General features: G+C 38.8%; 1 protein-coding gene across 4 annotated transcripts in view; it reads right to left on the bottom strand.

The window, feature by feature from the left end:
• fgf14 (fibroblast growth factor 14) overlaps positions 1-26,449 on the bottom strand; it is a 104,169-nt gene that overhangs the window by 27,017 nt on the left and 50,703 nt on the right. For 2 of the 4 annotated variants that reach the window (XM_044132065.1, XM_044132067.1), the window contains exons 2-3: positions 2,851-2,961; positions 1,641-1,744 (exon numbers count right to left, since the gene is read on the bottom strand). In XM_044132065.1, coding sequence (XP_043988000.1) covers positions 1,641-1,744; positions 2,851-2,961 — 215 coding nt within the window. Of the gene's footprint in view, positions 1-1,640; positions 1,745-2,850; positions 2,962-14,281; positions 15,528-19,053; positions 19,114-26,449 lie in introns of those variants that run through there. The other 2 variants (XM_044132069.1, XM_044132066.1) reach the window with 2 other exon arrangements.

The following is a 26,449-nucleotide window of genomic DNA, read 5'->3' as shown; positions in this document are numbered from 1 at the left end:
CCCTCGATAATTCTACATTATTATGCCTTCAAATACATCCAAGTCAGTTTTTAACATGGGAGTGAACAAAATCCCAATACCTCCAAATGGCTAGAAAAAAGGTCGACTGTCAGTTTCCTTCCTGTGAAGGGATGGAGTGATAATGGGCAGAGCAGTTGAACCCTGCTTACAGGGCAGAATGGAGGATGCAGGAAGACGGAGGAGGTGGAAATGGAGGAGGATGAGCAGCATCTTGCAAGTCTGCCATTACTGGAGTAATTTGCACACCAGGGAGCAAAAGAGAGACCTTTGAGTGGGTGGTTAGGAGAGTTGATGTCTGATCACTACCTCCATTAGCAACGGGGAACAAAATTGTGCAAGATGTACAAGGACTACTTGTGGAGAAGAGACAAGCCGAGGAAACGTAATATTCCAACTAGGAAAAGTAGAAAGAACCTCTTAACAGCTCATGATGGGCTAGTTATGAAAGGTTACGGGAGAAAAACAGTAAGATCAAAGGCGGATCCAGTAAAAAAAAAAATACTTTTGTTTAAAGAGCAAAGTTTAGACCACTAAGCAATTAGCGGAGAGATATTCTTTTTAATCTATCAACCTGTGTCAGTGAACTTTGCTAAAAAAATTTTGAAACGAGTCATGATTCTCCTACTAAGCTTTCAATTCCTTAAAGTACAAAATGAAGTTGGTTGTTGGGAAATGACTTACAATTTTGAAAAATCCAGTCAGTTGTGATCTTGATACAGCAGAAGCACCATCTACTAAGTTTTGAAAGCTAATGCTGTCTTGAAACAAAATTTGGGCCAACCCATAAGAGCTAGCATGTCTGCTGGTGTAAATATCTCACTGTAATAACTGTTTGCTAGTATCAAACTACTACTTGTGTGCAGCAACATAGTACCTTTAAATATTGCATAATCCATTAATTTAACACCCCTGTTGCACAATTCTTGAATAATCCACAGAATTCTGGGTCAATCCTTTTCAAACGAATTTCATTTCATGCTTTAAATCGAGCAGTGATTGCATTTTAGAGAATTTCTTTGGGGTGCATGGTACATTGAAAGAAGAACTTCCTCTTAAGCCCCTACAGTAATGAATGAGGAATAAAATGGCCATGCCCGGTCTGTGCTCTGAGAATTAGGAACATAACGTCTGCAGAGGGAAGAAGAGACAGTTGTTCTGATGGATTCTCCTGTCTAAAAGAGGAGCACTACTCCCAGTGTTCCTCCCGCTGATTGATTTGTACGACTGCTGTAGGACAGAGTAAAGTGCCAAGCAAAGAAGCTCTATCTCTGCTGGGTGAGGTCTTATTACTCCCCCGACTGTGAAGCTTACTGAATCCTAGTTGAAGAGAAATAGTCAATTAACGCCGACTATAAAGCAAAAAAAAAAAGAGGCTGCACCAAAATCCGAACAAAAATTGTCTCCACTTTCATGGTATTTTTGAAGCTGTTTTCTATTTTGGGTAATGCAACACATGCAGCATAGTACAGTAAAATAGAAAATAATATTAGGATACATTAACAGATTGAATGTGTTAAATCCCAGAAGGTAAAAAAAAATTAATTGACTTTTTTTTTTTTTTTCTGCTGTGAATAAAGCTGTAAAATGAACAATAAACTGGACTAAAACAGTTTTCTTACTGATGTGTAGAGATGGCCCTCCCCGTTCATGGCGATGTATAACCCTGTCTTCACTGACTGAATGGCGACAACTCGGAGGCCCACAGGAATAAGGTTAAACAATGCTGGAAAACAGATGCATAAACACAGACATTTAGATAAAAGTGCCACGTGTGGTTTTTTAATTTTTTTTTAGATGTTCTGTTAATCTGGCTAAATATTATCACTATAGTTAGCATTATAAGGACTGTACAGCCTTGCCATAGTTAATGTAATGCTTTGAGTCACTTTTTTTGTATGGATAACCACATTTCTAAAAATGATCCAGTATTTTTTTTTTTTTTTTGAGAAATTACAAAGTTCATTTTTGAAATTTTTATATATTTTTTTCTGTGGACAAGACCTATAAACACTGGAATTAATGTTTACCTAACTGTTTATTGGTGCCTTGTGTGGGTATGAGACCAAATGGATGTTGCAGCTGTGTTAAAATACTTCATCATCAAACCACAGTTGGTTAAGTTTGCGAATCTCCTGTTATGGTAAACTCAAATACCCCTAAACAAAGGATTAAGAGGAGGGAGAAGTTTTGCATTTCTTCCAAGTTCTTATTCAACATCAAAGTTTTAATAATAACACAATTTCTCCCCTGTGAATCCTATCTATAGCTTTCTTTATCTAATCAGACTTGACATGTGCCAAACCCCCTCTTGCTGACAGTGGTAAGTGACACAATGCTGAGTGTCAAGGCAGCGTTAGCACCAGGTCCAGGAATCAAATTAACCACCCAGCCTGAAGCAGCAGAGGAGCAGAGCCAGAACAATGTAATAATACCATTTTCCTCTCTGTTAAATCTGCTGTTTCCTGGTCTACTTCGTCCCTCAGAGATAAGGATGAATTGGTGTGATCCCACGGCTGCTCTTTGAGGATTCATTTTTACCCTAAAGGCTAAAAATTGAGGACGTGTATTGACCCAAGGGTTGGAGGAGACTTATGGGGAAGACAGGGAATGTATCATCTCCACACCAGAATGATAAATGTACAAATCTGCCATGCTGAACGTCAATGTTGTTGCGCTGGATTGTGCCAAAGGGAGTTTAAAATACTAAAAGCGTTAAACAGTTGAGTTAGGATTAATAATGTTCCCTGTTCAGTGTTTTTCAATATTTTTTCCGTCACCTTTTAAAAAATTTTATTCCCTGAGGCAAAAAGACAGCGCCACAGTACTCACTGGAATTACTGCTGTCATCCTTGGTCCCATCAAGAGAGCCATCTGGGTTCATTTGCAAGTAGTATCCCTGCCTGCAATATAACCTGGTCACTATACCCTTGAGCTGGGGATCTGGAAGAGAAAAAAAGGGGGGAGACAGAAAGAATAGTCACGGTATATGCAAAAATAAAACAAAGAATTCTGTGCAACATGAGAAGTTGGTGAAAGTTGAGAAATCTTGACGAAAATCAGTTGGAGGCTGCAACAAACCTTCGGTTACGTTATAGTTTTAGTTTCAGGGTAAGACGTGGAAGCTTAAGATGCAGCAAAAACTACAATGGAACGGTTCACATTAAAGCATTTTCATGCACATCAATGTCTGAATCAAAATCCAGATGTAAATCCAGTTGAAAATCTGCACTAAAAAAAAAAAAGACAAGAAGAATATTACTTGTTCATTTATTCTCTCCAACTGATTTGATTAAGTCTGAGAGATTGTGCAAAAACTACTGCAGCAGGTAGCGGTTTTGGTAAAATGTGCCTGGTGTTGAATCAGGACGAGCCTGAAAACAAACGTTTTATCATAAGCTTGTATTTGTATAAAAAAAACAAAAAGTGAAAATAATTTCCCTTCTGCTTGTACTGTACAAGTAAATGCACTTGCACAGCACATTTATGTTTCAGTTTCAACTACTTCACAGTAAAGGTATTGTACAAGAACGTTTACTGTACAGTATGAGACTGTACATAAGTAAATGAGTGATATACTTTGGTATTTCACAAGATGCCGTATTATGATAATAACTCTGTTTTTCCTTTTGTTGTTTTTTTGCTTCAAATAGCCACAAAAACAGCATGTGGTTCTTCTCCCTCTCCCCCGCTCTCTCTTTCTCTCTCTTCCTGTCTGCTGGCAAATCCCAGAGCTACCTTTACGGGCTCATAAGCCCCATCCTGCTCAGAGATAGACCATCCAATTATAGGCATCAGAATTAATATGTGGCTGTCCGACTCCCATAATGAGCCCAACAGCACCCTCTCTGGGATGCAAGAGTGTGTGTTTTCCATCCCTAACCCAACCGAGGGATTACCGACGTATTAACAGTAAATAAGTATCTTCCGTGGTTAGATTGCTCAGAGTCGCTGCCGCTTCGATGCGTCACGCAATTTTTGGTGGTTTCACAATTTATGTTAAGAATAAGAGGCAGGGGAGAATGAAACGATAAAAAGAGATGTCTTAATAAAGCGCAGTGAGGTTGTTGTTCGGGAGTTTCTGTGCTGAAAGCCAGGAGGAGACAAATCTGGTGCGGAAGTGCATACCTGCATGTGTCTGGTGTTATATATGTTCAACAGAACACTTACTGTAGAGGCAGCCATCACATTAGATTTCATTCTAAGAAAGCCCTGGGGAGGTAAAAAACATAAAAAATAAAAAATCAACTTCACCGTCATCCAAAACGCTAAACCATCTCTCCCAGCAAGCAGCTGTGTAGGGGTGTGTGTTTGTGTGTGTGTGCATGTGTAAGATGTAGAGCTGAAGAAGTCTCAAGGGGTCCATCTGAGGGGAATGTTATGGCTTTTTTTGCTACTATGTAGCTCTGAAATGCTTATGTTAGGTACGTATCTCACACATTCCCCGCTGTGCCTCCTGAGTTGAGCTGGTACAGGGTACAACTGTGCCGCTTCAGCCGAACAATGAAAATGTGTTCAATGGAGAACATGTCTGAGAAAATGAAACACAGTTTTAATTTTTTTAATGAAATAAAAATCTGGCCTGCAGTTGTAGCCACCTCATTTACTCTGATAACCCTTAATAAAATCCAGAGCAGTCCACTGCCTTTTTGAAGTCAACTAGTTACTCAGTTGGTGAAAAGTGGTGCAATTTAACCTCAGTAACAGAGAGTTACTGCCAAAATTTCTCATGCACATTTTGGCGTGAGAAATGTGCCAAAATTCCTAATTCAAAAAAATGATAGAAGCAGGTGAGTAATCCAAAACCTTCAAGTTCAGCTGGTGCTGTGGAGTAGAGAGGTCCTTCAAAAAAATTAAATAAAAGACAGGATCATGAAAACAAAGGAATACAAGACAGATGGTAATAGGAAGTCACATTTAGAGTTCGAAGCAAGCCATGGGGGTCACAGAGCAAACTTGTGGAAGGTCCTTTAATCTTATGCTGTCAACAGGCAAAAAGAAATGGTGTAGAACTCGGTATTGTAATTGACCCTGAACACATCATCACCACTGTGAAACACTGTGGTGACAGCTTCAGTGTTGTTGATGCTCTTCCTCGACAAGGACAGGGAAGCTGGGGAGAGTTGATGGGAAGATGGGTGGAAAACCTGTTGGAGCCTCTCAGAAAAAGGGACTGGCACAATGACCTCGAACATGTAACCAGAGTTACGATGGAAAGATTCTGGTCAAAGCATGTAAAATGAATGGCAGAGTCTAAGTCCAGATCTGAATCCAACAGAAGGACCTAAAAGCTGCCGTTTGCAGTCTCCATCCAGGCAGACAATCATTGTCCAATGTTAATGTTGGAATATTTTGAAAAAATAATGGGCGAAGACTCGGACAGAGATTTACTCCAGAAGACTTGAAGCAGTGATTACAAGCAGCTCAACAAAGTATTGACTGAGAGAAGTTCAATACACATGTATACCACACTTTAGATTTTTTCTTTCCTGTTAGAAATTTAGAAAATTTTGATCATAATTATATGCTACTTTGTACATTGCATAATATCCCAATCAAATATGCTCATGTCGTTAATGCAACAAAGTGTCATTCAAAAATTTGACATTTTTATATTTTTCATTGTCTACAATTTTGTTCTGATGAAGAGGAAATACGACTAGAGTACTTCAGGGCAACGGAAAACCTATTCAGTGGCATCATAGGGTTTTAAATTGGCCAATCTGTTGCTTGTTGGCATCTTAAAATGTGTCCATCCCAGGCGGGGAGATGGAAAACATCTTTAAAGCAACACAAAGTATCTTCAGGTAATCAGGATGCTAAGCTCCATATGGAGAGGGAAACAGAGACGTGCACTCGTAAAACAAATCCACAGTGAAATTTCTTCGAAGCACCACCTGAAGCCAGGGTTTAGGTTCGGTCTGCAATTCTTCACATGGCAGCCTTGTTTCTGCAAGACCCCAGAAAAGTGGCCCCTGTGAATCCTATATATATAGGATTACGGACATTTTCACATGGATTTTTAACGAGAGAACAATTCCTTCAAGCAGATCCCTTTGTGTTGATACACAAAGTTAGAAAACGTGCGATCGATCAGGGACTTTGGCTTTTAAGCAATGTGTTTGTGTGTGCGTGTGTGTGCGTGAGAGGGGGAGTAAGATTGATTCTTGAGAGCAATCTGTAATAATTAAAACTGTGTTCATGGTGGCTGGATAGGTGAAGTCTGTGTGTTTGTGTGTGTGTGAGCATGTATGTGTGGTGAGAGAGGCTATAGGGCTATAAATCATGCTGTGGTCCCTGGGGCGGGATAGCCGGTATATATCTCCCACACACAGATTCGCCCTTTAGGTTTGGTCTTTGGAGCTTCAAAAGCAACAAGCAGATTAAGTTGAACATCAACAAAAATTTGTGGAATACATAAAAACACAAAATCTATATTAAAAAAAGGGGCAAACCTGGATTGATGGGTTATATCTGTTACAAATTAAAATTAATTTGTTAATCTACGAGCACACCTCTTATTACCTGAAACCTATATTAGCTCCCTTGTTTAGCTATTTAATTGTTGTTTTAAAGTCTACTCTACCCTCACACTCCTCCCTCCTTTACTGCTGTTCTATGCTTAGAACAGCAGTAATCTGTAATCATCATTCATTCCTCCTTTTTCATCTCTAATCTTTTCCTACAAAGTTTGGCATTTCTTATTGCTACCTCCTTTGTCCCCCATTCTTTCCCTTTTCATTTGTTATCATTCTCATCACTTATCTTTCTCCAATTCAAATTCTCATCCTTGTTTTACTAGTTATCTATCATTCTATTTGCCTCAGTCTTTAATCACTCATGTTTACCTCCTTAATCCCACATCCTAACCTCATTCGTTGATTACCCAATCTTCTGTCATTCATCACCCGTCAACCTAGCTTCCTTCATATCTACGTCCATCTTTCCACATCCCTTGATCGTACCTCCTTTATTGATCATCCATGCCTTTTTCAGCCTCATCCCTCTTCTCTACCTCCTTCACCTGTCATTCCTCATCCTACCCCTCATCTCCTTTATCTCTCATCTCAACATCCTCCCTAATTTATAACTCATTTTGTATCCCAACTCTCTCCATCCCTCATACCTCACCCCTATACCTCCTCCAGTCATTATCCCAAGCTCTTTTATCCCTCATCCGTACATCAATTATTCCTCATCCCTCATCTCCACCTTCGTCATTTGTCATGCCTACATGCTTCATCCTAACCTGCCTCTTTCATTGTCAACCTCCTTCAGTCTTCAACTCTTCCTTCATCCCATATTCCCTGTTATAACCTCCCTCGCTTGAGCCTTTATCTTTACCTCCTTCGTTTCTCATCCTAACCTCCTTTGTCCCTCATCTCTACTTCGTACAGCACTCATCCCTACCAACTAGATTCCTCATGCAGCTATAAAGCCTCATCCTGCAATTTCTTGAGATGAGTTAGCAAAATTCAGTCCTCTTCAGACATCCAGATTTCCCCTCAATAAATCACTTATCCTTGCATACATGAGATGTGGTTCTCACTCATGAACTTTCAGATATTTGATGTATAGGTTAAACATGTAAGCTGTATTCCTTAAGCCAAGACAGAATTTGATTTAATTGGACATTTTATTATCTTTTTTGTCATTTTTTTTAGACTTTCTTTACTATTGTGTGTTAAAAATTTTGACCAAAGTGGCAAAACAAATAGGGCTGTTAATCACAGATGGGAGTAAGACATTCCCCAGTTACATCAAAGTTTATTTATTTATTTATTTTTATTTTTTTACAATATGTTTCTACTTCTCTGTTTCTAGGGAAACAGAGTGCCAGTTTGGCATCAGCAGGGGGGTTTCCTTGGAAAACAACGTGCATCAGAAGAACAAGATTTCAAAGTGCTCTGCTGTACAGCCATGCTCCTTTTTACATATAAATTGGCCTGTCACAGAGAGGGTGTGATATTTTTTTCCCCCCTCCATAAGTGGCCTCTCCACAACTCCCTCAGCGCATTTTCTTGTCTTATTTTCTGTCGTGTCATTCTGGTGTTTGTGCAGCCACACATGTCAACCTCGGCTCACAGCAAGCAGAGCATGAAGGAAGGATTGGCCCACACACAAACACACGCACAAACACACACACACACACACACACACACACACACACACGGGCACAGCTGCAGCAGCACTTGTAGACTGCTGTCAGCTCTGTCCTGTCTGACCCATTTTGGATGTTTTTGGAAAAGAAGAAGGGCTTTTCCATACTCACACTGGCAAGGAGATACCCCTAGTGCCTCGTGAACATATTCATTACCCTCAAGTCTTTTCATATTTTCTCATTTTTGGGTATGACGAACGGACATTTTTAGTACAGAGTCGTAAAGAGAAAAGATTTTTACTTTCAATAGTTGAGGTAAAAAATACAAGTGTGCAACTTGCTTTCATGTTTTGAGAGTCTAAACCTTGTGGAACAAGCTTTTGCTACCGTTATTTTTGTGGACCTAAAAAATTTATTTTTTGCTCGTAAAATAATTGCCACTCCATCTGATTTATATCTGTGCAAATTCTCTTTCACATTTAAGTCTGTACTTTTAGAAGGGAATATGCAAACAGGCATATGCTTTTACTCCATTACATTGTAGCCCTGGCTGTGTGGGTAGCACGGTTGACAGGTAACCCGGCCCCCAGCTCCAAGTCTTTTGCAGTTTCAACGAGGCATTCGTCCATGAATGGTCTGTATTTATCCCCATCCATCCTATAGTCAACTCTGAGATGGTTTGGACATGTACAGAGGAGAGACAGTGAATACATCAGTAGAAGGAAGCTAAGGATGGCAAGAGACCTAGAGGAAGACCAAAGAGATTTATGGATGGAGTGAAAGAGGACATGAAGGTAGTTGGTGTGAGAGAGAAAGATGTGGAAGATGGACATGAAGGCGGATTACTGGCTGTGGCGATCCCTAAAGGGAAAAAGCCGAAGGGAAAAGAGGAAAATCCTATGGTCAACTCTGACCAGCTTCCCTGCGTCTGAAGCACAGCATCCCCACAGCATGATGCTACCACCGTTCTAATAGTATTTTTATTCTATGTTAGTAAAGCTATTTAGTCCATGTGGCAAGACTTCAGTTCTTAATTATGCAATACTTAATTTGAGTCAAGCCCACAACAAAATACTTTGAAGTTTGAGGAAATGTGACAAGTTGGGACATAGCTCAACAAGTGTGGAGCTAAATTGAGCTGGAATATTTTATATTCACTGTAAATCAGCTGGGAACATAGCTACAGCACTGCCACCTGTTTTGTGTTTCCTAACAATATACGTGAGATGTCCTGGATATCCTATTTGAACAGACAGCACCTTTGTGTCCTTTAAAGAAGCCTGTTGAACAAACATCCAAGGTGCAGGAAGCCATTCGAGGACCTCCAGATCACGCAAACTACTCTGATCTTAGGATCTGCGCAGCTTGATCTTATGGGTCGTGGATCTAATCTGGTGGGATAATTAGAGCCAGAGTAGTGAGATTATGACCCAATCCTGGATGGGGCAAGAGCTCACTTACTGACTTTGGATATAACAGGATTTACAGCTCGCATTTAATCCTTTGAAAAAAAAAAAAACACACACACAATGAAAACAAAGAAAAAAAAACAGTGACTCTGTTTCAGCTACCAAAAAACACAAGGATGATTTGAAATGAAGGCAGATGTGACGCAAAATGTTCCAGCGTATTCCCAGAGTTGCCGGAAGAGGACAAAGATCACATCTGTGTGTTAGAGTGAACAAACAAAGCAAAACATATTCACATTAGAATAACAGACCATCATCTCTCCACCTGGGCATTTCCGTAGTGGGAGTGATTCAAAAGCAACTCATCCAGAAGATTTGGTGGAATACGTTCAAAGCCAACTGAAGGACTTGAAGTCCCCAAAGTATGTCAGATGCGGTCAATGCAGCCCACAAGAAAAGAAAATCTGCAGTGTTGTTGCATTCTCAAGATCAATACTCAGTGCCAAAGGAAATACAGGACACAGAGCTTCTTTTAAGTCACGCTTGCTCCATCATCTTGACACATCTAAGTGGGATTCTGAACCTCACTTCAGTCTACATTCATCCTGCCGAAAGCCAGAAAGGTGCTCTGTTCTCGACTCAGCTGCCACTGTGAGGCTCGGTGTTTTCTTTGTTTTCACCTGGGAAACTCTGAGACTCTGCCTCAAAACACATGGGATCGGTAGTGCATGCGGCCATTGTGGTCCAGCAAAACAAAATTAAAAGGTCTATAAGATCTCTCGGGGTCTGATATTAAATTAGACACACTAAGCAAGTCATTAGTCTTCCTAATCGGTGTGCTTTGGTGATAATGCCACAAAAAAAAGAGGAAAGATGGGACATGGAGTGAAAGTGTGGAGTGGGCTTTAAAAGGAAAAACCTCCCATGAGTGTGAATTCTCATGTGGGAATGAAATTAATGATGTATATCCCCATTTGGCTTTTAATCATAAACAAGAATAAAATTAAAGCAACAGAAAGTGAGCGTTAGCTCTGAGTGGAACTACAGAAAAGGGATCAAAAATACATTCTTTACAGCTTCTTCCTTAATTCTATGAATTTTAGAGAGCAACTTTTTTAAATCAGGGTGGAGCACTACAGAAGCTCAAAGTGTCACAATATTCAGTTAGCAAATAATTAATGGTTTAAATGTATTACTAAACAATTAAGATTGAAGGGTAATACATGAATAACTTTTTATTTTTTTAAGTTATATTTTTACCTAAGTGTGGTTAATGATTTCAAATCAATTTTTAGGGCTGACTTCACTTATAGAGGCCTCAAAGTGCTACAGTTTGATAGCTAACTATGTCAACATTAAATATGTTTGTTGTGCAGACAAATGTAATTCCTGCCCATTTTATTTTTGACCTAATTATTTATTGGTCACATGAAAAAGTATTTCATGGCCATCTTCAGAACAAGTCTGTGGATGGCTACCATTAAATTACTTCAGACTGTAATGAAAGACTTGTATTTAATCATATAATAGTGCTATTATTAATTCTGGATATGGATATATTTTCTGCCTAACGGCATGTATAAACGAGAACTTATTGGTTTCATATTTCGTTGCATTGTGGCACTGTTGGCACAGTCAAGTGACAGTCACTTGAACTCATCCACTGGCTTTGATGGTTAAGGCTGTGTTGCTTTCAAGTCCCCAACTTGAATTTTATTTTATTGATGATACGTTTAAATCTTTTGATTACGTATTAATTTACTAGTTGATTTGTGCCACTTTTGGACCCTGATACAGGAACATCTGCCCTACAGATTAGTTGGTCCGTCGTACATATAGAGGGACTCGTACTAATGTATTGGCCAAATATAACACCGCCCTCCGTCCACATCTGTGACCTCTGCTACCTTCTGTACAGTGCTCCAAATATCAAGTGATGCTCCACAGGCCAAGTCGAGAGCAATAGCCACACGCAGAAACACACAGACAGACCCCATGGCACAGCAGCTTGAAGGATAACTGATTATAAACCTCCAGTTACAATGAACTCTGACCCGTGTCCAGATGTGTCCTCTGTGGTTATTATATGGATCCTGTTCTATCAGAGCACATTTAATCCATTTAATCAGTGGGGTCTAGCAAAGGAGACATTTCATCCTGATGTTCAGATGTGAAAGCAGGCAGCATGACAGGGACTCACCGATCAAAATGGCTCTTCTGCTGGAGAAGATGAAAGACTAAACGGTGCTTGTAAGCTTTCTCTAACTAGGCTGCAGCCTGGATGGTTTTACTTTGAGTAGCTTGTAAATTAGCTGGTGTTTAGGTGGATTTGAAGCAACAGGTTTGATGCCTGATGATTTCTTTTTTCTTTTTTTTTAAAGAATTCTACAAAACTCCACAATCATGCCAAAGCAACCAAGCATCATCTCTGAATTATACTCACTGTTGGCTCCATTTTCTGCGTTGAAATAATTATTGACAGTGCTCTAATAGTCCCAGGCTGGCACATTACAGCTAGCTTCCTGACATTTTCATAATTGGAGAAATGGAACAAATTTCAGTCTGAGAGAGAGGCTGTAGGTCCCCGAATTGGAGAAAACGTGTCTGTCTGAAAGGCATGACCCTGATTCTGCTCAAGATACCATCTCTTCTTTACCAGCATGGAAATTAGTTTTGTACAAGAATCTGTTGGTGTGCAGCGCTACAAGACAATTGACCAAGTTTCTGTATGCATGTTCCATAAAATGATAAGTCATTTTATAGATCTGCAGCTGTGAGAGCTTGGAAAAACTAAGTCATTTAGTAGAATGCATATAAATCACATGTATGTGTGTGTGTTTTATTTTTTATCCAGCTGCTGACATTTACAAAAAAACTAAAAGTGCTAACTTTTGAGATACAAAATATAAAATTTTACCATTTTGTTGTTCTTCAGAGGTAGTAATGATTCACAAGTCGAATGCATGAACATGTTTATGTAAAGATGCACCGACCAGGCCTTTACTGGCTGATTTATCTTCGAAGTTTCGAAATCCTTTATCTATACGGTTTATAGCACAAAAAAGGGAAGAAAATGTGTTTCCGGTTAGCATAGTAGTCTTGAGTCCAGTAAAGAATGAAAGTATTTTAGAATGCATTCATGCATTAATGCTCTTATATGATTTTACTAAACTGCTTTAATGTTTAGTAAAACATTAAAGCATACCATTAAAGCACCGGCTGATGGATGCATCAATCTATCAGTTGATGCATTTAATATACAGGGATTTTTAGTAATAGTCATGCTGTTCAGAACTGCTCAAGGGAAAAACTGATCAATTTCAGTTGTTGCCCAATTGAAAGATGCATCTTTTTATGATGATTTGGAGTGTGGATCAAATCACACATTTATACTGACTGCGACAATATAAAATGAATAGGTGTACAAGTCATGTTTTTCCTGGCCAATCTAGATTTCTAACTTTCTTTCAGGTTTTCCTGCTCGTTTTGATTTTCACGAATTCACAATGTTTTATGCCGTCTGAACTGTAACATACCGGTAAAAGTAGCAATTTCAAATTCAACAGAGAATGCTGATTGTTAGCCTGTCTACTGCTAGCAGATAGGCTAATATTTGCTATTAGCCTATCTGGTTAAACTTCATTTTATATTAATTAAAGAAAAAAAAGTTCAATAAAGTAAATGCTAATGATTGTTGTGCTTATAGACTAGAAAGAAAATTGACCACTTTTAGTTTTGGTCCATTTTATGATTTAATCACAACAGGAGACAAATTAAAGAAAAAGGAATGTTGTGAATGCTCTGTGATATAGAAAGTTGGTGGAAAACATATCAAATTAGCATTTCAATGAGTTTAACTAATAGGAAATAAAACAACAGCAGCAACAAAGTTTTCACTATTTAACCTGCTGATCACAGAGCAGAATTGATATTAAGATATCTGGTCAATTTTTCCAAAGCTAAATGTGTATGATCATATTTACACACACAGCAAAAATCTGATATGTGGAGATGCACCAATCAGGCTTTTTCCAGCTCCTGCATATTAGCTCTGTTCATAGAGGCCTGGCTGGCAGATTCAATATTTTTAAGACTATATGACACTTAAAAAAAGATAAGAAAAATTGTTTTTAATGCAACAGGAAATTACAGAATCACAAGATTGTCTCCACCTGTGCAATAAGAAGACAATACTGATAACTTTAACTAATCAGGACTTTATTATTATTATTAGACTCAAGATATGCAACAAAGTACATGGGCTCATGTTTAGAAAATGGTGAAACTTGTTAGTTTCGAATGAGAAAAAAAATCCTTATTCATTCCTCTAATCACTGATCAGAGTGCAAAGAGGAAAAATTGGCTGATTGTGATTGACCCATTGGTGCAGCGCAATAAAAGTGGGAGCTCTTACTTTTATTCCAGTCTTAGAGTAACGGAATAACCATAATTTTGGGAATTTGACCAGCCAACTCTTTTTTTCCCCCTAAGACTTATAGACAATAAGGAAAAACGTTCTGCAATTTTTTCTCTAATGAGGTAGTGGTTTTGAATTCAACATAAAAAAACGAGTTCTTAGTTTAGATCAATTTAACAAATCCGTTTTACAATATCTGACTTGTCAATGTTTTACCTTCCAATCGCCGTTCTGAGATAATAATTAAGGGACAACTCGCTGACTTTGATCTCTGATTAGCGCATCTTTACTTATGTGTCAGCAACGAAATACTTCGGCACACTTAAGATCCCAGACCTTGTCTCCGTAGCCTTCGCTTCCTGAGCCCGAAGATCCGCACTTTTGAGAAGATGTCGACCAGGTTCCCATTGCAGAGCCCCTTGTTCTTGTTGGGGCTCTTCCTCCGTCGGTTTGTGGAGGGTCGGTCCAAGTGCTGCTCCCGCGCTTGCCTTTTCTGTCTGATCAGCCCACTAGCGATAGCAGCGGCCATGGCTCGGAAATGTCTCAACTGCTCGGGTCCAGTCTGCAGTCAGAGAACAGCCGCCTCTCGGAGCTCGCAACCCGGGTCACAGTCCCATATCGGCGGGGCTAGGTATTTCTGACTGCTGGTTTTTCTCTCCTTTGTCCAACCCCTACATGGCACTTGCGATACTAAACCAGATTCCCATCATCATTCGAAATATTCTGGAGCACGATGGGGGGGAAAAAAGATGCACATCTTCATAAGTAATCCCACTCATCAGTGACAATGCTCTTGATAAGAAGCCCAACTCATGCGCACGGAGACCTCAGGAGAATATTCATACCTGTAACCTGCGTCTGGTCTCAATCTGTCAATTGTCCTTAGAAATGTTTAACGGCGGGTGCGCTGCGTCCTAGCACCCTAGGAGAAGGAGAAGAAAAAAATCTCCCACTCTTTTCTCCCTTTTTTTTAAGCTTCTGCTTTATCCTCCTTGTTCTTCTGCCATGGGGAAAGCGGCATTGCTCGGCCAGCAGCAGCGGGGACGCCCGTGCATGTGCGCCGCCGGGCAACTCAACAAACGCAGGCGCCTCCTATGGAGATTACCACCCGGCTGAGAGCTGAGGAGCGGAGGCGAGACGCGAAGTTTGCAAGAAGGTATCCGCGACAGCTTCCACCCCCCGAAGAGACATGCACGTTAAAATCACACACACGCATACACACACCCACACAAACACGGAGAGAGGAATGCGCAACAATAAAGGAGCTTCGCAATTATTTGACAATCCTTCCGGTTAATGTTGCGTAAAATGCGCCGCACATCTCAATCCGGTAACACAACAACAGTCAGTTAGACCGAACAGGAGGGGCGAGAGTTGATCCGAGTACCGTGCAACATGACGTCTGCGTAGTATGTAGATATAGAAATGTAAACTCCCTGACGATCGGCGCATTATATGACCCATGACATTTAATGAGAGAGAGATGAGTGTGCGTCGATCGGCGCGTAATGGGAACGGAGGGAGAGGGGGGTAGAATGCCACTGACAAAACAACGCGATTTATTTTCCCACGCTCAATGGGAGAAGAAAAAAAAAGAAGATAGGAAGTGATAATCAGTGGTATTAGCCTGTACGCCCCAGATCAACAAAAATTCCCCCCTCATCAACAAGTCCTAACCACAGGCTACATGGCTGAGTGTGACGGATGCCCCCGCCCCGACATTCCCTCCTCTTCTCGACCACCAAGCCCCTGCTTGAGGGAGCCGATTTTACAGACAGAGGAGGGGGCATGTATATTCTCTCTCCTCTTTGCTGCAACATCAGAGCTCACATTGTTTTACTAATGCATTCGCCTTAATTAATTAATTATTATTATTATCATTATTGTTATTATTAACTTCTTTTGTATTTTTTATGATTTACCATGAACAAATGTACAGTGACAAAACTTTGTTTTTACAAAAGCAGAACTGCAGGACGCTGTCCAGAGTGCATGGGCTCCGCTGATCGCGCGTGGCTTCAGCACCACGGACAGCGCCAGTCGTTTCAGGTCCACGCTGAGATGGAGGGAGACGTTTCCTCCAGACAACCCTCACTTAAAAAAAAAAAAAGGGTCGGCTGCAGCCCGTACGAAAGCTGCAAAGCATTACGCAACCTTCCCGTACCTGATTCGCAATAATAATTATAATTATTATTATTAGAATGACAAAAGAAAATACATGAGAGGGGGAGGGATAAAACAGTCAACAACGTTTAAAGGGAATCAAATTTAAGCCTCACTCTCAGGCAAAAAGAAATTAAAACTCAAGAGAGCCATCTGCCGTTTGTGGCTGTAATTAAACCTGCGGGCTCAAGGGGGACTGTTGTGTTGCGCTGCATCCCGCAAATTTGTGCGTTTACTCTTTGCACGTCATGCTCACCTGTTGATAACCAGCTGTACTGAGAATCGAATAAATAATAAGAATAAGAATAAGACGAAAAGAAAAATGCACCAAAGGTCCAATCACACACATAAAGAAGTGACTGAGAACAGTTTTATCTGCGGTTTTCAGCTGCTGACCGCAATGCCGCTTCACCGGGATGTTTTAAAAATAAATTACGTTTATTATTTCATTTATAAACATATGGTGTTATAAACATTTTAGTACAGTCACTCGTTGTTTAAATCTTATCAGATAGAGGTTACATTTCGGCTCTACTGATTTTTTTATTTATTTTTTTATTTTTGGACAAACAATGGAGGCTACAGAAGTTTATGACCCGTAGCTTCCTGTTCCGCTCTGCGAGGGATGCAGTAAACGCTCCAGCCAGCAGCGGACACTGTCAGCTCAACAATGGTCTCACAGCAGCATTTAAATGAGCACCGACACTATGACAGATCAGGCACTGATGAGCCGGCTGGTTTCTCCCGTTCATGTAATACAATTCGCTACTCCGGAGCTGTTGCGACGTGAGACTCAACAATAAATGCATAGAGAAACTGGACATGAAAAGTTCCTAAAAGGAGAAAAGGAGTAATTGTACTAAATTATTAAATTGTACCATCCATTATGACAGAGTTTGAGCTATGCTTGTAAAGAATTAGCAAAAAAAAAAATAAATAAAAAAATAAAATGTTTCTTGCTGGTAGAGAAATAACCCAAATGCTATAATAAAGAAAAGAAAACACATACTTTTTCTACTTCGTCACAATAATGTGGTTCTTGGTGTTTGTCTATCATATAAAATTCAATAAAAAACACTATTTCAGGGATATGAATATTTTTTACCAGATACTGTATAGAGTCAGTTCAACAGGAAGTGCATTTCAAGATGCTTTGCGAGACACACAGGTCTCATTCATAGGTAAATCAAATTTGGTTCATACTCGGTTTACACCAGTTCATTGGTTAGTCAGATTTAGGTCAAATGAAATACAGTTCATATACAAATTACGTTATATTAAAGTTAAGTTTAGCATATCATATATCCGCTTTTTAAAAGTTGCCTGAGGAAGCTTCTTGTACGGACTGTTCGACTTTGCAAAAAACTCCTCTCATTTCTTAATTTACAATTACCTTGAAAACATGTTAAATAACAAATCATGCTGGTATTTTTGCTTTAGAACATTATTTGTCCAAGCAAAGTCATTTCTACATATGCACGAACAAATATTAATAACCTTAAAAATGTGGTCTTCGTGAATATTTATGAACCTGCTAATAAATACAAACAACAACAAGAACGAAAGCAAATATTTGTTTGGATAAACTTTCCTACTAAATTCAGAAAAACATGTACATCCCAAAATGTCCTCCTTAAGCCAATCACAGCTTATTGATTGCAGGTGTTTAAAACATGTTTTGAACACCTTCACAAAGCCAGTGACAAAAGCTGAAGGATGTGCACATACCTACATTTTTTCTCCTCTTGTACGTGAATATATGCGAATCCATGGCAATCCCATTCCATTTCTAAGTCGAGCTCTTGCCATAGGAAGCTTAAATGCCTCATTTATACTCCCCTCTTTTAAAAGATCTAATACGGTTAGTTTGACCAGACAGCCTGCCCCGAGCTGTTCACATCCATTTGTTCACAAAAGCCTTAAACACTTCATTCATTCCCCAAGTTATCGCAAGAAGAAAGACATTAAGACGAACACGTTTCGACACTTTGTCCAAGCCCACAATCTTGCATTTCCTCAAATGAGATCTGACGAAACGTTGCCACAGGCTCGAATTTGCAAGACGTGAACGGCACCGCAAGGAAGGAACGAGGTATTTATGATTTTTTGTTTTCTTCTTTTCTTCTTATCATCCACGAAAGTGTTTTGCAGAGATAATCAGAAAACACTGCATGAATCATACCTCACCTGAATGGAAAACGTTGCAATCTCATTTGCACTCATTTAGCAGAAAACAGAAGCCATGATGAACGCAGCCGCAGCCAGATCGGGTCAGGACATTTAAATCCAATCTCCACTAAGGGAAATTAAATTATCTCTGTTAGATGTCCTGCTGCTGGGGCAGAGCAAATGTCACACTGCAGAAACTAGGGGTAAACAACCCATTTGATTGCTGCTGCTACCTTCCTTCAGAGCCATGTTTTTTATTTTATTGGGGTTTTTTTGTTGTTTTTATCGCCTATCCTGATGAGGAAAAACAAGCTGGGGCACTCAGCACTTCCTTAACCCAGTAAAATGAAAGGAGATTAATAAACCTTTGCATTATCAAAGATTCAAAATTAATTTAATTACAGACGCACGATACATTTGTTATCTTTACGATGCACAGTTTTCCTTTCTTGTCGTCTTTATGCACATTTGTTGTTGTTGTTTTTTTTAACAAATAAATTGTCATGAATCCATTTTCAGAAGACATAAAAGCCTAAAGAACCCCTTATGGACTCAAAGTGCCCTCCAGTGCTCGTGTATTCGTCTCATTTGTTTTAATAAGCGCAATAATCCAAGCTAACCAGACAGCACATATAAATGGCTGCCTATAAGGAAATGAATATAAAGGAGCAGGGAGACTGTGTGACGGAGGAGCCGTCATGAATTAGGACATTTAGAGTCCATGTCAGTATGCACTGCAGGCACGCCCGCACATATACAAACAATCACTAACTTACTTTTTTGTTGCAGGTTGAGCTGAGAAGGTTCATTGTGGGTGCACACGGGGTGTTCCTATTTCAGTTAAACATTCATTGATTTAAAAACTACAAATTGTAATCACACTGATCAAGAATGAACCTATTTAAAATTTACTCCAATGTTTCTTACTATCAAAATGAAAGAATTTCCTGGTTTTATTTTCAAGTAGGGTTTTTTTTTCTAGATGGTGGCTTATGAGGCAGTCACACAATCAAGTAACTGTGTTACCTTCAGTTATTGTATAAATGCTGTATATATCAGATATGATTTACAAGTTTATTTATTTATTTCTGTTATTGTTGTTGTTATTTTTATTCTTATTATTTTGTATACTTTAAGAGTTTATCTGAGTTGGAAGTAATTGTTTAGTTCTTGATTGTTTGGAGTGTCTGTGGGCGGAGCCTGTGGCTTTAAAAGCAGGGCTCTGTGCCACAGGCAGGCAGTCTGAGCTTAGACTCACGCTGGAGGTGAGACTGTTGACCCAAAGCCGAATAAAATCCTCTAAAAATGATCTCCTGCATGAAAGAATCAAAACAACACTCCAAATATGCTTTTGATGAGGGAATAACAATATAGCATGATGTAAATCTAAAAAGAGTGAACTTTACATAGTACTGCCCCTTTAGAAGAACAAACAAATATATCAAGGAATGATGTTTAGCTTTTATGCAAATATCAGTTGGTACTCTCTGTTGTCAATGCAACAGAGCATTGCCCTTCCTTAGGCTGAAAGATTAGAGCGGTGCAGAGGTGTGGAGCTCTCCCACGGAGACTTTAATGAAACACAGTGGTGTCAAACTGTTAGCTCTACTTACACCCAAACTGCAAAACAAAACTGCACTCAACTCTGTCCCTGCTTAAGCAAGTGTACATAAAAACAACCCAAAAAGATACAAATTAAACTAGTCTTTTAGGTCTTTTGGCAACTTTAGGTGTGATGTAAAAAGGTGGTAATTTTTAATTTTTTTTTTAAGTAGATTTATATGTACTTTTAAGTGTCTACAACTTGAGAAAAACTTCTCCAAGCAAACATAAAGGGAAGAAATGGGATCTAGAGATGGTGGCTAAAACAAGGCCCTGAACGGATAATAAATAAATAAAAGCATAAGGGAAAAGACTGTCTCAACATCCTGGTCACACACATCCTCTGTGATCCCCCCCCCCTTTCACACACCCTTCTCTGGCTTTTGATCCTATTTTAAGTTTGCAGCAGTGATGGAATGTGCCTTGTCAGCAGCACTGCAGAGTGAGGTTCCTTGGAGAAGCCCTGAATACTGTGGGAGAATATCAATTAGTCCAAGCCCCTTTGGCAAGGCCTCCCTCTGAAGCTGAAAGCTGACACAAAGTGTGTGTGGGTGTGTGTGCGTGTGTGTGTGTGTGTATTTCGTTTGACTCTCAGCATGTTAATGTCTCAATGGAAGTGCAGGTATGCAAAAACAAGGTACATCCTGACTTCAGCATAAAGTCTATAGGTGTTAAGATGAATAATTCACAGACACAGGTGATGGAGATACATTTAAGTTCTGGAGGAATTATAAAAGAATCCTAATGAGAGGGAATTTGTGGTTTGGTTAAAGCTATGAAACCCAAAACCCATAGAAAATCAATTCAGTAAATGCCTTACTTGAAGAATTATAAACTCAGGACAGTGAAGTTGAAGTTTTTTTACTGTAAAGATCAAAGCTGTGTGACCGATTCTCCAGAGTGGTCAGAGTTTGTTCTCTGTAAGTCAGCTTCAGGTCACACAGCGTTGCACAGACACTGCCTGAAGGGAGCACAGGTTTAAGAATAACCAAAGGCTAACAAGAGGCCAGAGGATAGATCTGAGAGAATAGCTGACTACACTTGTTATATATCTAGTCGAACTAAAACATTGTCACCACAGGAAACTGGAATTACTGATCATTGTGGACAGCTTGACCTTTTAGTTTTACCACATGAACCAAGAACGCTCCATACACACTGGATACATACATATAACCTTCTCTCTCTCTCTCTCATATCAAATCACATTAGATGTTTCCAGTTTAGGTCACTTTCTCGTGATACAAAGTTGACATTTGAATAAATAGATTTTTTATTTTTATTTTTATTTTTTCCGGTTTGGCAAATTAGAAAATGGATCCATCTGCTGGAGTTTGAAATGAAATGTCTCGACTACTTTATGCTGAACTGATCTTCCCGTGGACAATCTGCCCACTTGGTACAGGTACAATTTGAGCACAAGAACCTCAGTAAAATGCATATTTGTCGATTTTGAAACTGTTCTACTTGGAATAGAGAAACAAGAGCTCCTACTTTAAGTAAAAGAAGCTACAGTGCCAAAAAGAATGCATGTCTACAAATGATAAGAACACACTTTAAAGCAAGACAAAGTACCTCTTATTAATGATTCAAAACAACTCTTGCATGAAAGGCTTTCCTCCTGCCAGGCAGTTAAAGAGGTTTTTTTTTTTTTTTTTTTTTTTTTTTTTACAGCTCTCGTTTAAATGCTTCCTTCCCAGAGGTCTATTAAGGTGTCTTCATATGATATGCACCATATATCAGCAGTAAGGAACAGTGGTAAGTGGACCTGATTAAGAACACCAATGAAGTTCTCCCAAAGAGACAATGAAAGACTAATGGCATCCGTAATGATTTAAAATTAAAGCAGTAACCATCATTATCCGGGGCCGCACTGTGACCCCCCCCCACCGCAATGAAAGGAAAGTATGACATACACAGATGATACCCTGTCACTGCAGAAGAAATGTGCATGTGCACCACTGATGGTGAGATAATGGGAGTGACAAGGAGATGCAGAGAGCAGTGATTATTCTGGAGAGATGAGGTTAGCACTCTGGTATGATAGCAGTGATTAACCAGCAGACATTACAACACCCATTAACGTTGTCATGGATCAAATGTCGCCACGGCACCGAATGCGTCAAACACTTCAGACATGAAGAGACTTACTGACTGATATCAGAGGAAATCTTGCATACAGGTTATCCATGATGACAGCCCACATACCCAATTGTGCGAATGTTTACAAATTTACATACAAGACAGATTTTGTTCTCTATTTTTCCACCTCTTTTTACATTTTACTATATCCATCCATCCATTTTCCGTTCACCCTTGTCCCTAATGGGATCAGGAGGGTTGCTGTCTTTTGCAGACTAATTAACAAGAATTGTGCAGTTGGTGAATTTGGCAGAAAAGTGAAAGTGTGGTGTGTTTTTTTTTGGGTTTTTTTTTGTCATTGGTGCTAAATACATTATAAAACAGACATTCAACACAAAAACAAAAATCAGACATTTGCTTCGTGGCACATGGTCACCAGAAAACGCGCTCAACTCCTAAAAATTTGTTTCTTTTGTTGTTGTTTTGTGTTGTCATTGAAACTATTTAGATTTTATTGATATTTCCTAATGAAATGACTTTTAATTTTGTGTTTGGTTTATTGTAATAATTTATCACTATATGATATCTAATCATGGCAGTTGCATTCATTTTTAATGTCTTTGTTCAATAATTTGCTTGTAGCACGAATAAAATTAATTTTGTACTATTCTATCCATGGTAATGATTTTTTTTTAAAAGTTTTTAAAGTCCTTTTATTCTGCTTATATGTGTCCTCACTCATCATTTTGGTTTAGATCATACTTATTCACATGATAGAATGACCCAGATGCGTGTATGCGGCAAGAAATTCTTCCAAAAGCTTGAGCTTGAAAATCTGAAAAAAATATGTGTGCATTTGTAAAGCTGGGAGAGAGATAACACAAAAAAACTTCTAAGTGTAGTCAAAAGTGATTCTAAATAAATATTGATTTGAAAAATCTAAATACAAATGCAAACCACACTTTTCAGATTTTACTTAGTATCTGAACACTGTTTCCTTTTGTTTTCACTACACAACTACAGGCTCCTTTAATGATGGGACCTCAAATAAATGTTTGGTTTTAATGTAAAAAAAAAATAAAAAATGGCAAGATTAAAAAAGTTATCAATATTGTTACGACGTACTGATTATACATTTGTGTGTCAAATTGTATATTGAGGCTTTTGGAGAATGTCATTTGAATCCAGTATTGAGCTGAAGAGACAAAATAAATATGCATGCCACACTTTTCTTTTTCTTTTTTTTCATCTCTGAAAGCTATCTATCACTAAAGGTTGGGGTGGCATCATAGTAACATGCAAAAATGTCCAAAGGTCCAGATAGATTGATATATTGACAAGTAAAACATGTTGTGCATTTACTTTTTATTAAAATCACCTATATGTTTACTGTTTGATCAAAGAAGACTTCATACTTTACTACAAATTCTATCCTGTGTTCTCGCTTTTATTCTGGCTGTCAGTCATTTTAACAACTTTGTTTCAAAACACTATTTCACATTGTAGATGTGTAATAATAATAATAATAATAATAATAATAATAATAATAATAATAATAATAATAATAATAATAATAATAATAAACTCTAAAAAATTATTTCCCAGCAAACCAAAACATCCCCAATATTTTCATTACTGACTGAGTTTGGAGTTCTCAAACTCGAAGGGCACTGAAGATGGATTATTCAGTGCGTTTTGCTGCTTTCCTATAGGCTTGAAAACATGCAGTGCTTTATCTTGACTGATTTGCATACAATGTGCAGGAAAAAAAACATATTCTGGCCAGATGATGCCGACTTACATGTCATGAATTGAATTCCTAAAGTGTTTTACTAGTTTGTAGCCACTAGAGAGCAGTACAGAGCTCAGCAGGAGATTGCTGCATGATCCGATTGTAGATCAAGGAGAATATGTGACTCAGCTCTAAAAACTGTGTTGTTTTATTTTTCTTTTAAACCAAAAAAAGAAGAAGCTTAGTGAGTGTTTCTTTCAAACAAAATAGGAAACACTTGCACATTACCTGGGAACCTTATCACCTTAACTTCAAATGCAGCATTTAATGTGGAAAGAGTCCGGTGGCTTTCTTTAAAGCTGAACCATTGAGTCCAGATTTCAAACTTTCATCATTCTCTACACTAAACTGAACTGAAACTGGTCTTTTAGAATAAAATACCTGAATTAAAAGATGGCCTCAAGTGGCCAAAGTGAGCTACACTGCAAACGCTCCCTTTGAACATGGAAGTGTGACACTGATAACCCTCTTTAATCTTTAAGGTCTGCTGCCTTTGATTCCTAAAAAAACAACCCTTTAAAAACTGAGTGAAAGGTTGTAGCCTAACAAGAGGAAGCACAACCGTGTTTGCGCCATAATATATTCAAAGCTCGAAATGTTATGCAACATATGTTTTTCCATCAAACGTTTCGAAAACTTCACAGAACAGTTGTGTTTATGATGAAATTCAGATAAACATAGCCTCACATATGGTTCTAAAAAATATGGGCTCCTTTGTGGTGGCGTCTGATTTGAAATTAAAAAATAAATGTTCTGGGTTAGGTTTGTGTGTATTGTGTCCGAATACTTTAGCAAAGCACATAAAGTTATCACCCGTTGAAAACGTGTCACCTCTACATGTAAAAATAGCAATAATTACAATTTATGCCAAATATGGGCAGGAGACAAGACCGATAAGAGCAGAACAAATACAAGTATGAAAAAAAATGTAGAAAAATATTAAAGATGCGATAGTTTTCATCTCTGTATCTTGGACAAAACGTTCAAAGTTGGCTGTAAGACGTATAGACACAGACAAATCGACTTTTAGAAATAATATTTCACCATTTTCTGCTATATCACTGTGTAAACAGATACAAAGGATTTTTCGTGAGCCAATAAAAGTAAAATGAACATGTCTGAAATCATGTTAAGGTGACCCAATACAAAAAGAAAAGCCCTCAGAAGAATTAGAAAGAGCAAGAGACAGAGCAACAGCAGAATCATCCACATAATGTTAGCTTCATTCCAAACGAGCCAGAGTATCATACTTCATACACAAATCAAGATTATTAGGATAGCCATCTTTAATGTGCAGAAATGGAGGGACAATTGCCTTTAGGCTGTTTGTGTTCAGTGTAAAAGTAAAATGTAAGAACATATATAGGAGGAAAAAAAACAAAAAACAAAGTGTTCGTCTACTTGTCGGTGGTTCCGGCCTAATGAGAAATGACACGTTTGTAATTACAGTGGACTATAATTAACTGGTGTGTAAGTGAGAGGCTGACTTTAATGACCGGGCACGGAACCAGAGAGGAACATATTAAATCACGAAACAATGTAAATAGACGTTACTTCTTAACAGGAAGGAAAGAAGTCAAAGTATTCTTATTTTCCTCCTAGTAGATCCGATCTGTCAGGACGATGCTTGATGCGAGGCCTGAACCGTGGCCACAGAATGTTGGCTCCCATCGTCGTGTGCAGCTGAAGCTCACGCACTGCCTCCATCACGCCTACTTACAGAGGAGGTGGAGGAGGACACAGAGGAGGGACATGTTTTTATCCGGAGCTTCAGGGCAGTGATGATTGAGATTTTGGCAGGGAGCAGAGCTGCAGATGATGCTGATTGTGTCTTTTGCAGATTGACAATTCTCTGACCTCCTGTTGCTGCTGCTGCCGCACATTATGTGGACATGCCAGCCTGCGAAAATGTTAAGAAAATAGATGGCATATATTGCCTCGAAGAGAACAACGTGACGACAAAAACTGAGAACTTAGCCTCAAAACTACTTTGATTTTACTAAAAGATTGGAGACGGCCTTCTTGTTGTTGACGCCCGAAGGCAACGAGGTGCAAAAAGGTTCCTCCGACACTAGAAAACTTCAGGGTCCTGACTTTTTAATTACTGCTGGCCATTTTTATACATGTAATGCTTTTATTCGGCATTGTAGCATTAATCCCAAATGTAGGTCAAGACGTTCACGAGACGGTTTAGGGAATTGGTAAAACCAGAAGCAGTTAAGATTTAGTTTTTAGCACTGAATACCAGGAATTAGAACAAGGACAAGAAACTCAATGGGAAGACGGATCACCTTGTGAACCAGAGAGTTGTGGGTTCAAATCCAGCTTCCTCCCCTGCCACCTGCCAATGTACCCTTGGGCATGGAACCACACCTCAATTTGCCTGTTGATCAACGTATGGATATGAGAGAAAGTGACGCATTGAGTGGACATCCTGACTAGAAAAGCACACATGAATTCAGTTTTAAATATCCTTTTGAAAGAAAATAGTTTTTAATTTATTTCTTTTTATTTTAGAATTTAAATAATTTACAATTTCAAAAAGAAACCACCAAGTATTGAAAATTTTTTTTTTTTTCATTACAGGTTTTTAAAAAAAAAAAAAATTATGCCTTGGCCATCTGCTTGGGAATCTGGTTTGAAAAGTGATCCTCAAAATATTTAGAAATTGACATTTTATCTCATAATAGTTACAT

Source organism: Gambusia affinis, linkage group LG11 (genome assembly GCF_019740435.1).
Source record: "Gambusia affinis linkage group LG11, SWU_Gaff_1.0, whole genome shotgun sequence".
NCBI classification, from domain to species: domain Eukaryota; kingdom Metazoa; phylum Chordata; class Actinopteri; order Cyprinodontiformes; family Poeciliidae; genus Gambusia; species Gambusia affinis.
Note: the sequence above shows the minus strand (reverse complement) of the source record. Positions and strands in the feature narration are given on the sequence as shown.